This window comes from Myiozetetes cayanensis, unplaced genomic scaffold (assembly GCF_022539395.1).
Source record: "Myiozetetes cayanensis isolate MyiCay16 unplaced genomic scaffold, myiCay2020 scf14, whole genome shotgun sequence".
Lineage (NCBI taxonomy): Eukaryota > Metazoa > Chordata > Aves > Passeriformes > Tyrannidae > Myiozetetes > Myiozetetes cayanensis.
Window position 1 is genome coordinate 2,617,445 of NW_026087048.1, and position 17,828 is coordinate 2,635,272.

General features: G+C 42.2%; 1 protein-coding gene across 3 annotated transcripts in view; it reads left to right on the forward strand.

Annotated features, from left to right (window-relative positions):
* The window catches only part of TMEM266 (transmembrane protein 266), a 54,821-nt gene that overhangs the window by 12,796 nt on the left and 24,197 nt on the right, over window positions 1-17,828 (forward strand). For all 3 annotated transcript variants that reach the window (XM_050309781.1, XM_050309782.1, XM_050309783.1), the window contains 5 exons: window positions 1,595-1,749; window positions 5,775-5,848; window positions 14,616-14,672; window positions 16,399-16,537; window positions 17,607-17,722. In XM_050309781.1, the coding sequence (XP_050165738.1) occupies window positions 1,595-1,749; window positions 5,775-5,848; window positions 14,616-14,672; window positions 16,399-16,537; window positions 17,607-17,722 (541 nt within the window). The remainder of the gene's footprint in view (window positions 1-1,594; window positions 1,750-5,774; window positions 5,849-14,615; window positions 14,673-16,398; window positions 16,538-17,606; window positions 17,723-17,828) is intronic.

Consider the following 17,828-nt stretch of genomic DNA (forward strand, 5'->3'; position numbering starts at 1 on the left):
AAAAGGCTTTATCCCAATGCCTTTTCTTTTTTTTTTTCCTTATGTTTTAAAACTACCTATTTAAAATGTGGTGCATTCTGTACTCAGGCTTGAGCCATAACAAAGTTTAACCTAAGGGCAAGTTCCTGACAGTAACACTTGTCAAATCTTCTCTGAAGTTTTAAGAGTCAATTGAGGAGAGCTTTCAGAGCCAGGTAATCAGGCAGTCTGACTGCAAGTGTCGATATGCTTAATTCTGAGAAGCTGCTTGAAAGTGTCAAGTCTCTGAGCAGTGCTTGGCATCACCTTCTCCCTCCTCTGTGAGTGTGGGTACCTCAGAGAACATTTTGGGATTTTTTTTCCAAGTGCTTGATTATAACACGAGTTATTGATTGTGGGGCTGTTAATTTGGAATCGATCAGTGCCATCAGATCTGCTCCTGTACCACTGGTTTCTGTGCACTGTCATTGTAGTTCGGTGGGGTTACTGCACCACACTTGTGTGCTTGCAGCTTTTTAAGCCTAGTCAATAAATCATGTCAGCTTTTCATTACCTAATGTGTGCTTACAGTGCTTTGAAAATCTGAAGTGTCAGGCAACAGCCCATCAGAACTTCCTGAGGTGAGCCAGGACAGGAACACTCTGAGGAGAAATTCTACGTATCAAAGTGAAACTGGAGGGGTTGGGGTGGTTTAGGAGGAAAAAAGTATCAGGATGGGCTTTATGCTTCTAAAGTCCATGCTGCTGGTGTTCTGGTTACCAATACTTTCAAAAGAAAAGAAAAAATTATTTTTTAGCAGCCCCCTTGTAATTTTGTATCTGCATTAGTGCAGCCTTGACTGATCCATCAACCTCGGTCCAGAGTTCTGGTCCTCGGAGCCTCCTTGTGACTGCATCCTGCCTAAACCTTAGTTTTCCTCTAAAACAAGGATGATGTCATCCAAACTAGGTTTGGGAGCAGTCCCTGGTGCATGTTGTCCCCAAAACTGTGTTACCCCAAACTCCAGGAAAGTAATTTTCAGCCTGATCCACAAACAGGTTGGTGAGAGTTGTTAGACAGAGAGCCAAGTGAGAGAGCTTGACACTTAGGCAGGTGTGTGCCTTTGCTCCTGCAAGTGTAGCTGTGGAATCATTCTTTGGTGTTTTCCAGATTCCTACTGCTCTTTTTCATGATGTTTGATTGTTGCAAACTGATTGCAGACTGATTGTTGCAACCCAAATTTGGCAGCCCTTGTCAGGTCCATGTCAGGGATAAGGGTGAACAGACCATAACATTCAACAACAGAGAAATTCTTGTAAAAAACATCATTAGCTTGTAGAGAGCAGAGTCCTGCTGTGCCCTGGTGCTCAGGGGTAAGGGAATGCAGCGTGTCTGTCCCACTGAGAGCAGATGAAAACGGGGCAGACGGGAAGCAAGCAGAAATGTGTGTTCTTCCTGGTCAGCAAAGCAGCCAAAGTGAATTTTGCAAAGTCTCTGTGCGTTATTGCTGAGTGTACCCATAACAGCAGAACTTGTGATTTTCAGTTCACTGCTCTTTAGCTCTTTTCCTTTTTCACTTCTTCTTCTTCTTCTTTTCTTTCCTTTTCTTGTTTTTCCCTTCATTTTATTTCTTTAGATCTAACTGGCTAAAGCCGTGCTGTGGGAGGCGAGCAGCTGTGTGGCAGGTATTTTTGCTCAGTGCAAGTCTCAACAGTTTCCTGGTAGCCTGTGTAGTATTGGTGGTGATTCTTCTGACTCTGGAACTCCTAATAGATATAAAGCTTCTCCAGTGTGAGTAGGAGGATTTTTTTTTCTTTTTCTTTTTTTTTTTTCCTTTTTCTTTTTCTGTTTTTTTTTTTAATTTTGATAAAATAAAGGCTTAACTTGCTGGGAGGTTTTTGAAGTGGGGGGAGGATGGTGGGGATTTTTTTCCTGCCATTTAAATGATTACTAGGCTAGGTAAGAAATGTGTTTTTGTGGAACCCTGGTACAGTGAAGTCAGTCTCTTCCTTATTTTGCTGACCAAATTCAGGTCACCTAACAAATTCAGGATAGGACAAATTTTCAAGGGATACAAGCAGAGTGTACATGCAGAGATTCACATGTGCTGTCATGAGTGCTTGAAAAGGTCTGTGCTTTACAGACATGCTACACATGCACAGAAAAAAATCTGTGCCTCATTAATCTCTGATGTTTATCACATGTGGATAGACAGAAGTGATGAACATAGCAGAGGATTTCATACTACCTCTATTATTAATTTACTTCTGCTGAGGTGGATAGGAATTGAAATTACAGTTTTCTAGCTTGTATTGCACTGAAATGATAGAGATTTTCATTCTACTTTGCTGATACACTGTGAGTCAAACAACAGCTTCAATGGAGTTTTGCTTTATCTGAGTTCACTTTACACAGGTTCCACAGTGGAAATTGTAATGCTTCTGTTTTGCTTCCTAATTCATCTTCTTTTTTCCCCTTCTGCTCTTTTCCTCCATTCCATTTTTTTCTTCCTTTTTTTTTCTTTTATGAACACGAAGTTGACATGACCACAAATACCAGCTACACTTTTCCCTCTGCTAAATGTTGAGGAGCAGCCTCTCACAACTCCATTCAATCTCAGGTGTGCTGAAATGGCAGTTGGGGTTCAGACAATCCCAGAAATGCAAGGATACGTAGCACAAAAGAGTCATGGTCTGTTGTCTTCTTCTGTGGCAGCTTTAAACTGAGCAAACCAAATTTTATTCTGCTGAAGCCCTTTTACCGTTGTGATTTGTCAACTGGTTGTGGTGAAGCAAAGATTTAGGTGTTGCAATTGTATTAAGATTATTTGAGGGGACTTCGTTGATAACTGCAGCCATTTCATACACTGTGTGAGATGAGTGAATGGCTGAGCTGTCACTCCACACTGTGGCTCACCATTGACACCTGTCTGTCCGTGCTGCACTCACTGTTCTGATGTGGCCACCCCGTTCCAGTTGTTATTTTCTGCAGTCTCTGGTCACTTCCCATTTTGGCTGAGGAAGCCCAGCACTTGGACAAGTCCTCTGCTTCCAAAAAAGCCAGAGGTGCTAATTATGGGTGTAAGTCCTTAAGAAACGAATGAGGAAGAAGCTTTCACAGTATTTATTGAGGTGTCACATCCTTCTGTTGATGTAGGGAATTGTCACTCCCTGTAGAGCCAGAGAGTTTAAAAACTGTTTTTGTTGATTTCTCGTAGAGTTTGAACAGTTTTGGACACTCTCCTCTGGAAGCACCCATTTTCTTACCATTTATTTTCTGAAGAAGTTTCCAAAGAAGGCTTTATTTCAGGAATCATTCCTCCTCTGTGTGTCTGCTGCGTGTGACACTCCTCAAAGCTCTGCAGCTTACACCTTGTGCATGAGCTGTCCCAGGTGACTTCCCTGTTCAGAGGTGGCCCCTGCCTGGGTGGATTTTCTCAGCACCTGAGAAAGGCCCCATTCCACTGATGTTGCAGCTTTACATTTTAACTGATGAATCATCCCATCAGGCCTTTTGTCTTTGCCTTGTTTGAATACCTTCTATCTTGTTTTCAGTCACAGAAAGGCTGTCTTGGTGGGGCTGAAGTATTGCAGTTGTGCCTTATGAGGAATGAGTGTCGCTTTTGAAAAGCTATTAACCCATAATTATGTTTTTCAAAAATGTAATTACAGTTTTAGAGGATTCCTTATTTTGTATAAAATCAACCAGTGCATTAGGGTATGTCACAGCACATCATTGCTGATTTTATTTGTAATAACAACAGCTAATCCACATTATAGACTGTAATTACTTAGGAAACTTCCCTTTATTTAAAAAAAAATGCAACAGAAGAAACCCTGGTGTTTTCTTCAGCTGTGACATTTTTAGAGCATCGTTTCCCTCCACAGTTTCAGTGCAGTCTTTGTTTGCACAGTGCACAAAGCTGCTGGGTTCAGAGAGGGACACCACGTTTACAAACTGGGGGTCACACCCAAGGAAAGTACAGAGACCTTTTAGGGTATTTTATCACAAAGCATATTCATACCAGAATTAGAAACCCCAGTAAGCAGGGACACATAATAAGGCTTATTTATTATCCTATTATCAGCTTTTTTAGGTGTCTGCCAGAAAACCACCATCAGGAAGAGCCACTGAAAGCAGGTGCTGGTAGTAAATGCTTCTGTAATGGTCACTTAGGGTTTGTCAGGGTGTATCCTTCATCCCTCCCCCCTGGATGTACATTTTGAGGAGATGTGAAAGTGAGGGAAAGGGGATGAACTGAGTTTGCCTGTACATTTTATACTGATGTATTTGTTATCCTTCTTGATGACTAAAAGGCACCTGGATTTGCATTCGCTTCTCCCCCTGTAGCACCAGACAAGAAAAATGTGAAGCAAAGCAAAACTTTTGGGCTTTTAGGGATAAAAAAAACCCAGAAGTTCAACAAATGTGAAACTGTGTTCCAGATTAAAGTAAAAGCTGAGTAGTTTAGGTGCTTTGCCTCAAACTGAATCGCTGTGAGGTATCCAAACCACCACAGAGCAGGGATGAGCACCTCTTGAAGCCCCTTCTGGTTTTACAGCTTTTCACAGCATTTTTTAAAGGGAGTGTTTTGGAAGAGGCAAATATTCAGTGCATGGGCTGCTGACTCAACTCCTGTACAAAAGCTGCTCGTTTGGAAGGCTTTTTCAAGTTTACTGTTTTACTGGCAATTTAATTGCCCCCTGTCTGGCAGGGCATACAGCACAGTTAGTGCTCAGTCAGTGAGGCAGCAGAAATGGCTTTTCTCCCCAAATTCTGGTTGCTCTATCTTTTTTTTCCACTGGGGGGCAGCTAGAGCCTTGTAGGTCAATCGACAGTGCTGGAAAAAACAGCATCCAGACGGGTTTCCTTTTCTGGTTCTGTAGGCTGCCTTGATAAAGTTAAATATATTATATTTTGCCCATTTGTTTCATCAAGTAGTTGCTGTGCTGCACCACAGCAAACGCTCTCTCATCAAGCCCCAGAAGAGCGAGTTCCAGTGGCAGCCCTTCCCATTTGAATCGATTTGGATTGAAAAATAAAATGCTTTGTTTGGTGTGTCCCCTGTATGTTGTTGGGACACACAGCCTGGCACTCTGTGCACGCAGCCATCGACCGCCTGACACTCGGCTGTTACACGGTCACTCTTTGGCACTGCAAACCACCCAGGCTGCTGTGGAGATGGTAGGCTCACAAATACCCTGAAATAAGCAGAGGATGTTTTCATTCCCTTATTCCAAACATGAGAGCAGGAGCTGCCAGCAGTTCAGATGCTGGACCCTGTCAGCTTTCTGCGCTTCTCTGTCAGCATGAAATGTGTTTGGAGCCCATTCTGAGCAGTAGTTTTGAAGCACCTGTTCCAGACAAAGCCTGATCATCTGAGCTGAATTGTCAAAGACAAGGAGTGATGTGGGGATAGGAGAGCATTCTGTTTCCTTACTGAATCCTGACTCTGGATTTTTAGGTGTGTGGGATTTAGTCACACATCCCGAGCTAAAGCAGCGCACGGGGGTGAGAGCATGGAGAGGTGACAGAGCATCCAAGACCTGAGTATGTCATTGCTTACCAGCAGAGTTACCTGTACATGCTCCAGTGAAGAGCTGCTGCAGCTGCCAACGAGCTGCCTGAATTAGGGTGAGCAGCTGGCAGGGCTGGAGTTCCATTCCCATTGCATCCCATCCTCCCTCTGGTACTTCCATTCCAAAATTTAAGAAAGCAAACTTAACCATGTGTAAGTTGTGGCATTTCTAATTCTATTAAACCTAAGTTGCACTTTGCTACTATAATGACCCTTCCTTGTATTATGTTAATTGCAGTTTCAAGTGCTTCACAGTTTGCAGGAGTAATTCACTGGATCAGCCTAGTCATCCTCTCTGTTTTCTTTTCAGAGGTATGTATAACCAAAGTCTTTCACCACATAACAGAACTGCAAAGTATTTTTATGTTGTCACTGGAATTAGCAAGAGCTTTAACAGTAGCTTGACTGTAAATAAATGTAGCATGGTGTATTTTAAGGAAAAAAACACAAAAACCTACTGTTGCTTCTCCTACTCACCAAACTAAAAAATGCAGCATAGATTAGCACTGTTTGTGAGTTGCCTAGAATTGGGAAGGAAATGTGGAAGATACTGTCTTACAAATTACAACTGGAAAGCTGCAGAAAGAAATAATTATCTCAGAGTCACTCCAGGCACTGGACAGGACCAGGTTCATCCGTTTGTGATCAGCATCACTGGGTATAAGGCATAGCATTAAGACAGGTTCTTCAAGATTAAAGTTCCATGGGAGTTTTTTTACAAACAGATCTGTTTGTAAAACAGATTATCTCCTCTCACAGTCTGTCTAGGTAGTTTAGATGCTCCAGGTTGCTGCATATAGACAGTAAGAGAATGAAACAAATGGTGAATTTCTTGGCCAAAATGTCTGTGAATGTGTGTGTTGGAAAAGGCTGTAGTCATGATGGAACAAATGACCAAACTGGGATGATCTGTTAGAGTTTTCAGCTTTATTCCAAAAAGAAGTCATTGGTATTGAGGCTTTTAGACTGCTCCTGAAATACTCCAAAATGCTTTTATGGCTATTTTTCAGGTCATCATATGTTACTTGTCACAAAAACAAGTTTTATGTTTGTTAAGTTTGGAAGACAGCTTGGACTTAAATATTTAGAAATATTTTTTCTAGTTCCATAGGAGAAAATAATATCATCCAGACAGATGTTAAAGTCTTCACTATATGGTAAATTCGGATGAAGATTACAAAAAAAAAATCAACCCCCCAAAAAATATGATATCTGTGATATCTGCAAATGATTTGTTGGATCACTTGTGTTGAATTCATACATTGCTTATTTCCATGGTGCTCCTAATGAAATACATTTATTTACATATATCCTTGTATTTCTACCCAGGTTTTTTTTTTAACTGGTGTTGTCAGTGGGTGCTTTCTGAAAGGATTGTTTGATAGCAGGCAGGGCTCTCTGCTCTTCATCTGAGCCTTCTGGTGCTGCAGTTACACAAATAGGTGCCATTACTGTCCCCACCCTTCGATGGTGATCGTGGGTTGTAGGTTCCATATAAACTATCTGAAAATAATCTCTAAACAATTAAAATTTTCTGCAGTTTTTCCTTTGTGAGTTGCCCATGCTGATTCCCAGAGACTCAGGTTTGTTAGATGGTGTCCATCCCCTGCAAAGAAATACTTTCCTCTCTCCCCCAGAATTAGCACCCTGGAGCTCCCTGTAATCCTGCGCTTTTCCAACAGGATCAGCTTGTAACTGCTGCCAGAGCAGGGCTGCACAACCACACTCACCTGCTTTCCTTTGCTTTCTGGAGCTGGTTTCACCAAAAAAGCTTCTCCTGGGATCCTCAATTCCCTTGCCCTGCAGTCTCAAGTTCTGTTTTCGTTCACTCGCACCACCACCCACTCTGCTCCTGTATCCCTTCCAGAGCTCAGCTGTTGCTTGCCTGTTTGTGGCAGTGTAGGCAGATCCTCAAGGCCTGTACTCATCTGTCTCAGGGAAGTTGTTTCAGTTCTGCTGAGACAGAGGACCCTTCGAAGTGGATGAAGTGGTTCCAAAGCATTTTGCAGGAAAACAGTAACAGAGATACTTCACAGAGTCAGAACAGGTTCCCTGACTCACCGTCCTCATTTTGGATCTGGGTTGGCTTTTCTCCTCTCTCTATTGGGTGTTTGGAACTGCTTTGCCTACTTGCTGCTCTCATTTATTATAAACCTCTTATCACTCACTTCATTATCTGTTTCTGTCTTCCAAAGTATCTTCCTTCACCTATTTGATTATGGTTTGAATTTAGACCAAATTAAAAGGAGGCCACAAGGCAGCCATTGAGGTGAACAGAGGAGGGTAGATTTTTGGAGATGGGTTCATTTTGTGGCTCAGAGTCCTGGGTTAAAGCAACAGAGGTGGCTCCACAGAGCAACTGGATGTGCTTCAGAGACCACCAGTCTGGAAGGTAGCTCAGATGTACCTTTCCTACTGGGTTTGCTGGGCTTGGCCTTGTGCCAGGTTGGTTTAATAAATACCACATCTTTTCATGTTGAACTGTGTCTCAGGAGAGGGAAAACAGAGGTTTAATTTTCTGTCATCCAAATAAAAAACTTTTTTTTTCCCCTAAAGGTTACAGAATACTGCAAAAAATGGAAGTCACTTTTTTTCCCCCATCCACCTTATTTTTATTTGCTTCCTTGGTCCCTGCAGTGGATTTTTTTTCTCTCTGATTCCCCTACCAAAGTCAGCTGCCTTTGGGATCATTTGTTGAGAAGGTCATGTGTTACAGTGAGATTTTGCAGTCTGTGACTGTTCATGCCAGGATGATTTTCCAGAGATGAGCAAGTTTAATTAGTTTGCCTAGATATAACAGGCAACTGCTGGGGATTGGTTAGTCCTTCAGTCAGTGCTTTTTTTTTTCCTCAAAGTGAGGAGTCAGGGTTCCTGGTGTTCAGAAAAGGTTATTTCTGTAGCAAGTACCATGTCCTGAGTTTGGATGGTTACTGTTTATTCTGTGCTTTAGTTCCCATTAGCTGGAAGTGTGGGTACACAATTCTTCAGAGAACATACAATACCAAGTTGTAAAAGACTTGTTAAAAACCAGCAAACTTTCAGCACAAAATCTGAATGTTTTGGAAGAATGGGACTGGTTGAAGGTGGTGCTCTCAAAGCATTGCAAGTAATTGCATTCCAATGGTGCTGGAGTTAAACAAGCCCCGCCTTTCTGCTTGGTTAAAATGAAGGGCACAAACATGCCAACAGCTGGCAAATGCCACCAGAACAGCTGCCAAAAAAATTGAGTAGCTACTTTCACAGCATCTTCCTGCTCTCCCTATGCTTGTGTTACAGCCACAAGCCTTAAAGGCACTCTGTTAATTTTATATTCCCTGTCACTGTCTGTGACTTTCCAGCATTAAAATATCTTTATTCAAGTGAAGTGCACATCAGCTCTGTTTGCTTTTTTCCGAGTATTTGAACAGGATTTACTAGTGGTGATGATTGTGTGTGTTTGTCTCTGTTTACATCCATCACTGTGATTTGTCTGTGCACGAAATGTTACCCAGATGTTAAGACAGAAGAGAAGAGAAAGACACTGGGGGGGAAATCCCAGTATCAACAGCAAGGCAAGGCCGGGGTTACACTCTACCAAGAGGGCAAATTCAGCCTTGGTAATAAGTTGGCTGAGAAAAGGAAGATGGGGAATGTCCCAGTGTTTTGGTAAGTGGATTGGAGTCTGCTTGTGTTTTAATAGTCTTATCCCATCGCCACAAGTCCGTGATTCTGTAGCTGTTGTTGAGTTCTGCTTTTCCACTCAGATGGGCGAGACTGTTGGCGTGCAAGAGTTGAGTTCCTTGGTATCAGCTGTTTGCATTGCTGTGTCTGTGCTTCAGTCAGCCAAGCACTCAGGCATTCTGCTTTGCTTTCAGCACCTGAGCCTTTCCCTGGCTGTAACCCAGTCTTGATGTGCTCAAAGTTCGGCCAGCACAGAATCACGGCTTTTGTCCTGCCTCTGTGCCCAGCAAACCAGTTCTCAAATGGAGTACAGTCTGGGGTCCCAGCTGATAAACAATCTGTTTCGTTAGCTGTGGCTCACAGGTGTAGTTTAGATTTTTAGTTTTAGCAGGAAAAACCTCCAAGGCTTTCCTCATCCTGTATGATCAAAGGAAGTGTTTGTAGTATCCCAACACTTTGCTGCTTGTTAACGCAACCCTAGAAAAGGAGTAAAGCTGCTGAAGGAAGGCTCTGCTGGGAGGGTTCTGTTAAAAAGGAAAGACATTCCAAATGACAGAACTAAGTAAATAACGTGGTTCCCATAACAAATTCATCATTTGATGTTAGAGAAAACAATTATGTTACTTTTGTTACTTTTTTTTGTGAGCTTCAAAGAGCTGAGCAGAAAGATAATAATCTTCTGTTAATTCTGTATAATTCTTCTGTAAACTGTGGCTTCTCTTCTGGGTGTTCACTTTTCTTCCATGTACACACAACTTTTCTCAGGGTGCATAAATGCACTGCACTGCTGGTTGTGTGTCTGTTTTGGTTTTTAAATGGATTGATTAGTTGGGGCTAGGAGCAAAGATATGGATTTTATGTATTAATATAATTTATAAAGGTAAATTTAAGCTTCCTTCTTTGCTAGTGTGTAAAAAAATACAAATATTTAATATACTGGGAAATTTCTTTCCTAACCACTTTTCTTTCTTCTCAAAAAAGTAGTTAGCAGGGAAGGTGGTTCTTTAGAGTTCCAGGAATCTAGCTAGACATCTGGCTGAAACACCAGTCTGCCCATTTCTTTTCCAAGGGTGTACCTGGCTTAGGGTGTGCTCTATCAGTGCTTCCTCTGTGCTTTCATCTCCTGATAGTGGCAGTGCAGCACCTCCTACACCACGTGTGTCAGGGATGGGCATCAGTGCTGGTGTGACTGTGCCCTGAGGGAACTTGTGTTGCAAGGCCAGTTCTCTGCCCAGTCTGCATCTCTGGTGGTGTGTTGAGTCTCTGGGAAGCCACTTCTGTTCCTGAAAATACACCTATACAGAACTGTCAGTTGAAAACTCACTGGTTTTTTTCATATTTGAAGAATGAATGTTGTGGGAGAACAAAAGAACAACGAGAACTGCGGTGTTTGTGCAAAGGTGAATTTGGGTACTACCTGATATCCTGGTCAGTGTTAGTGAGGGAGAACAGACTGGGATCGTGTCTGTTAGTGCCACCAAGCCTTGGCACTTGATTCTTTGTGTATGGTAGAGTCCCAGCAGCTGCAGAGTACAGGGCACAGGGAATGGTTTGTGCTGGCTGATGGCGAGGTGAGGTCAGCAGGTCCAACGTCTCATTTCAGAGCCCTGATTAAAGACAAGCCCTGTGAGGAGGGTGCCTGTGCCCTGCAAACAGAAACACTGTGTTGGTTTAAATGTGCCAGCACATCCCCCTGGGCTCTGGTGGCCTTGGGGCAGAGTGTGCTGGGACAGCCAGTGCAGTGGCTCAGGACAGGCACACCAGAAGATGGCAAAAGAAGATTATTTAAGTTCTGGATGAGCTAAGGCCCCTGTGGAGTGACCCAAATAAGGAGGGTTATAAATTACAGATTGGGTACAAGGTGTTCTGGGAAAGCTTTCAATAAATATTTGGCCTTATGAGATATATCCAAAAGGCAGAAGCTTAATCTGTAGAGTCTCTGGAACCTCTGTAACAGATAGATTAGTTCTGTGGCAGTGGAAGGGACATCCTTTCCACCTTTCTCCATCCTGTCTCTCTCTCGTACAGTCACTACCCCATCTCAAAATGCAGAGTTGCTCTCCTTTGCCAGACCCTGCTGGACCAGCTTCTCCTCCTGTGCTGCCTCCTTGTGATTTCCTCACTCCACAGGTGAATTTGACACAGTCACTCACTGAGAAGTAAATTGTGTATTAACTGTGCAAGCAGAAAAGTACTTAAAATTACCTGGTGTACCGTGCAGTCAGCTGACAAATGCAGCCAACTCATGCAGATTGTGGGAATTCACAGGGCTGGCTCAGCAAAGGACTTGGCCAAGTTTCCCTGTAAAACCAGAGAGAAAACCTGCAGCATCACAGAGTTCTGCACAACTTCACTGCAGGCAGTCAATGGCATGCAAACAACTGTGTGTCACCAAGAGACGCTGTCAGTTCTGAAATCGCATTCCTGTCGGAAAAAGGGTTTAAAATTTTACCTGGGTTTACTCCAGCTTAAAGAAGTTAATAGAACTGTTCAGTCATTTACCTCTTATTAGTGCACTGGACAGACTTTTATCTCATAATTTACCTTTTAGCAGAAACCAAGAAATGCATTTCTGATACAGCTAAAAAATGAGTGTGTTAAGGACTTGCTAATTAAAAGATTTGCAGTCCAAAAATGTTAAAACCTTCTTTTTCAAGTACAAAAAATCCAAACTGGCAGTGGCCTTTAACAGAAAAGTGCTCACATTGATACTTAAAGGGTTTTTTTTCAAATCTGTGTGTTCAAAAATGCAGAATGCCTGTAGTGCAATGCAAAACTATGTGTATGCATTTGCTACAGTGCTGAAAAATGCCTGCACATCAGTAGGAAACAGCAGTGCTGCTTCATTTTTTTCCCTATTTCTCGTAGATTCTTGTGCCTACAAATGGTAGAGTCGTGAGTAACTTTTGTTTTGTCTGTGATGGATGTTACAGTTGCAATTCTCTTTTAATTCACATGCTTTTTTCAGTTTGGTCCTTGTACAGTGTGCAGGAAGTTTCCTGGATTATTAATTTGTCTCTGGTTTTTTCACATTCTGCTGCAGGTTCTCATTTTTCTAAGTTCTGTACAGAGACAGTATACAAGCAAATGCAATATATTTATTTGTTTGAAACACATTTTTGATTGCTTTTGCAAAAAAAAAAAACTCACTAAAATGTTGTATATAAGTGATACCAATATTTTCATTGCAGTCGAGGTATTTATTTATTATACACTGCACCCTTCCACTGCCCTTCCTGCAGTGTGTCTGCTCTAGCTGAGAGCCAAGGTGCCAATCAGCAAGGCATGTGTTGGGAGAGGTAGCACCAACAACCAGTCCTGCATTAAATGGCTGCCAAGCAGACTTCCAGTCACTGCTGACGTGTGCTGACTCACAGCAGCAGACTGAAAATGAAAATATTGGTGCCAGCTTCCAGCCCTTGGAGCTGCTCAGGCTCAGTGGTGTGACAGTAGCACAGTCTGATTTAAATGCTGCAGCGAGGAATTAAAAAGGCAGAAAGGAAAATCCGATTTTATGTTCCCTCAGCAGTCCCATATTAAACCATATTTAGGGTTGTGAGGTGATGTTTCTGTTTCCTTTGTGCAGACAGGCCTTATTTCAGTGAAAATCCCTTTGTGCACACCTGTCCAGAGGAAGAAGAATTTTCACCCTCAGTTTCTTTGAAGGTGTTAAAAATGTTCAGCCATCCTGAACAGTGAGTTGCTCACTGACCTAGCACTTCATAAACACTGCCTGAGCCTGGCGGAGAACGAGGCAGATTTCCCTGTGCCCTCAGCAGGTGGCTGTAGGAAGGGTGGCATCCCAAGCTTTTCCTCATGTGTCTCCCTGGGGCTGCCTTGCTGTGGTGGATCCCTGGTTAACTAATACAGCTGAATTACAGGTTCGTGGGTAACTTGGACTTGAGTATTTTTTGCTTTAGAAGTAAAATGTTGTTTTTAGGAGGAGCAGCATTGGCAGTTCTTGCTGTCTACATAGAGCCTCGTAATTTTTTGTAGAGGAAAGAGAGAGCTGCATTTTTTTTTTTTCTGGCTGGTGACTTGGTTTCTCAGCCAGACTTGGCCAGTGCTTTTGCATGCACCATTTCTGACTCAGTGTTACCTGGTTCATTTTCTTGCTCACTGATGGTAGGAGGCTGGGCTCTGGAAGCACCTCAGCAATGTTCTCCCTCTGCAAACCAGGATAAAGTGCTGTTACACAGGTTGGGAGTGCCAAGAGAGAACTCAGCACAGCCATCCCAGGCCAAATGAGGCAGCTGGGCTCGTGGGGGTTGGCAAAACTGTGCATCAGAACTGCACTGAAAAATTCAGTGTTGTTCTGCTACTAGTTAGTGCTGGGATATTTGGCATAAAGTCAGAGTTGCTTGGGATTGGTATTTGTAATGAAGAGGAGATAACATGTATTCAGCAGAGTCACTTTTTCCTGCACAGCTCTTGCCATGGTTACCCCTCAAACATAGACCTGCTGAGCCCTCAGCCCTTACACTGTTCTTGAAGGGAGAAGGTAGCATTTTGGTGGGAGAAGGTAGCATTTTGGTGTCTTTGCAAGGCTCACATCTGCAAGGGGGACTCATCCTGTCTGTCATGCCTATCAACATCTGACCTTGATGTTGCTGTTGGCAGAAAACATCCCTACCAGTTATGCTTTTATGCGAGTTCAATTTCAATCATAAGTTGACTGATCGATTTTTTGCCTCCATTGTGCCTTCTGAAAGCCAGGTTAAAAATAAGGAGAGGTGCCATTGGATTTTTTTAATGGGAATTCACCATTGGTTCATTCTGTGTTCTTTCTTTATTCCTCTTTTCTGACTATTGAGGCTACTTATAGCTGTTTTGCTTCATAGGGGAGGATCACAGAGATACTTTTCTCCCTTACCTGATGACTTTCTGGGATCTTATAATAAGACAACTGCCCTGTACTCCAGATTAGAGCATCTGCTCTTCAGACTGATGACATGTCAGTGTCTTTAGGCATCAGGAGAGGACAAGTGTCTCTTCTTTTAGAAAATAAGTAATCACTGGCCTATCAAAGATGACCAGAAAAGAGAATCTTCCCCCATTCTAACTGAGGAGACCCCAGAGTTGATCTTATGTAGGCTTGGGTCAGGGGGCGGGGTGGGGAGGGCTGGTAAATTAAATCACACAAACCTGAAAGCAGATTTTTAGGAGGATGGGAAAGATTGATGAACTTTTGAACTTGGAGCTTGTTCATAGAGGTTTCACTGAGACAATGTAGTGGTTGGAAAACAATGCCTGCTTTTATAAATGCAGCTATTTCTAGAGCCTCATTATTATTTATAAGAAATGCATAATGCTTAAATAAGACAAAAAAATGATTCCTTAAATAGATAAAGGGCTTAAATGTTTATCTAAAATTACAATAACATTCATCATCTTTTTTCCCCCTAATCTGTTTTACTAGACTATTTTGAGGATTGTGGTCCTTGGCATATGGGATTACATTGAAAACAAAATAGAGGTAAGAACTCTCACTCTTGGTCCTGTTTTCCAGGCAGAAGAACTGCTTTGGGTGGCTTTGTTATTAACCTGATGCAATACAACCTCTTTTAGGCAGATAAATACCCACATTCACCTTATTCTATGCAAGTATCCCTAGTTTGTGTGTTGGAGTCCCTTTTTCTGTGAGAGACTCAGGAGAGTGCAATACTTGAAGATATTTTAGGAATATTTGTGTGTATTTACTTTGTTGCTGAGCTCTGCTGGTCTGGTGATGCTGCTACCCTGGGATAATGAGCAACAGGAGTAAAAATTGTCATGTGAGTTGTGTATCCCCGTTATCAAGTTGAAATTAGAACTGGTTGAAAAATTGTATGTGGTTTTCTGATAGAAAGTACTGGTTTGGCAACCCCTATTTTTATTGTGAAATTTCTTTTAATTAAATTGAATTATGATAATTTTTATTTAATTAAATTGTATTATGTAATTTGTACCTCGAATTAAAAATTAGGTAGAATGTGCATAGACAGATAAGGAAGTACATGTGTTGTAAGTACCACATAATCCTGATCTTGAGCACAAATCTGGAGATCAGGAGAATTAAAACCTCCTTCTTGATACTGTCTGATAAACTAATACTGTACAGGATGTACCAGAAGAAAATCTGGGTGTTCTTGGAGCTTAAGCAAGTCTAGAGGCTTGCACATTTTTGTAATAAAGTTGTAAACCCTTTGTTTTGCTAAAAAAACTGAAGTGAAACTTAATTTGTTGATTCAGGGACTCTTGTTATTAAGGCTAAATGCAGCAGTTTCTGATAATTCATTTTGATAATTTGGAATAGAGTGGTATTGTTTACTGCCCATCAAGTGGCAGCAGTAAGGAGTGTTTCTTTTCAATACACTGAATTGTCATGCACAGTTCCAAATACGTAATTCTTGTAAAAATCCACGTCCTGCCTCCTTATGCAAACCATTAATCAGTGGTCTTTGGCAGCAGGGAAGGGTTCTCAGTAGGAATGGGAACATGGTATTCTGTCCTACCCTGCTAGGCCAGTGTGGGCCAGACACAACTCTATTGCCAGTTTGCTCAGAAATGTATTTACTAGCTCACTTCTGTCTAATGCTTTGCACAATTGCTTTTTCTGATCTAATCCCGGTGTAGCCAATGTCATATAAATCATTCTGAATGGTCCCAGTTGTCAGAATCCTTGCAAACCTCGCTGCCCCATAAAAGTGAGAGCAGGCAGTCTTTCTGTCTGGATGCACACGTGTTGTGTAGTCAGGACGTGGCCAAGAGCCATCAAGTCTCTTTGCTCCATCTTTTTCTACTTGTCTTCTTGATCTCTTCATTTAGACAGTCAGATCTATGGACAGGGACCACATCCTTTTTTTTTTTTTTTTTTTTTTGGATGACATTATGCCAAGTAACAGATAATAAATACCAATGATGATAGAACTCTTTGGCTGTAATAGCATCTTGGCCAGTATTTCCAAATACCTTTCTCTCTCCTTGCCCTGCTACAACAGTTTATCTCTCCTCACCTCGTAAAGAGCACTGAGGAATTCTCTTGTGCTACCTAAGCAGGATGCAGCCTGTCTGTGTCTTGGCCACCTCTCACATCCCTTTCAAATATTTACCATAATTGCATTTCTTCTGGGCAAAGAGCGAGTCCTTCAAGATTCCGAGGAGGAATGGCAGGGATATGATTCTAAGGAAAGGTTTGAAAAAAAGTGATGATTTCTCTCTAGGTGTTTGATGGTGCTGTCATAATCTTGTCCTTGGCACCAATGGTGGCCTCAACGGTGGCTAATGGCCCCAGCAGCCCCTGGGATGCTATCAGCCTAATTATCACCCTGCGGATATGGAGAGTGAAGAGGATCATTGATGGTGAGTGGTGACTCAGTTTGTGACTCCAAGCATTACCTGGCAGGCTGGGAAAAGCAATTTTAAAAATACAGCAAGATTGCTTGCCACCACTGTTTCTGTCATTCTCTCTTCTCTTACATTTTGCTGGCACTGAACAGAAGAGAGTTACGATTCCCACGAAGGAGAGCAGGTCCCAAGATCATGCCTGTATCTCCTGCTCCCTGGGAGCCTTTATAAGCCAGGGGTTTGTTTTGCTGTTGGGCATCATCCCATCCCCTGTCCCGTAAACCAAATGCCCTGACCTGCTTCATTCCCCTTGCCACGAGATGTCAAGTTGTTATTTTGGATTTAAATGCCCAGAAAACTCTCTATTCAGAGTTGAGGCCAGGTCGTAGCCCTCTGATTGAAGCATACAAGAAAAGTTTGGGATCTTGTGTAACTTAAGAAAACATCCAGGATTGCAGTATGTATTGAACAGCTTTTCTGTTCAGTCTGAGTTTGCCATAGTTATGACAGGAGCAAAATTTCGAGAGGCATTCAGAAGGCCTATTGAAAACTGGTCTGTAGCTTGCAAAGCAATAGAAGATAAATGCCTTTTTTGTTTTTTTAAAAATACCCTTCTTAGTCTGGTGTTTCCATTAAGGATTTATTTCTTACCACAAAGTCTAGGAATTAAATGCTTAGGGCTCTGGAATAGTTCTTTTCCTGAGGGAGCCGTGCTGTTCAGGTTTAGAGCGGATGGGTCTTGACTCTAAAGAGAAAATCCTCCTACCCAGCAATTCAGGAAATCTGTGGTAAACACTGGGAAGGATCTGTGTTAGTGCCACAGAAGCTGGGAAGAGCACCCAGCATCTATTTCAGCTCATCCAGGCAGAGAGATCTGACTAAACAAGATCTAGACCCTGCATTTCCCATGGTAGATAGAAATCCTTTCCTGGAAAAAGGACCCTCGTGTTGTTTCCATTAGAAATACTCTAGTTCTCTGGATGCAAGGGAGAAGGGTGATGTTCTTTGGCCTGTAAAGGTTTTCTCTCTGATTAAAAAACCAAATCACAGCTGGGTTGCTTTAAGTGTTGTTTGTGTTTTCCAGCGTATGTCCTTCCAGTGAAAGTGGAGATGGAGATGATGATTCAGCAATATGAGAAGGCAAAGGTTATTCAAGATGAGCAGCTGGAAAGACTAACCCAGATCTGCCAAGAACAAGGGGTAAAGTTCGGTTATGTCTTTATTTACGCGTAGCTTGTCAAGGCAAATCAAACAGTTCATGTACTGCTGGTTTTGAGAAGCACCACTGGGACTTCTGTTGTAGGGT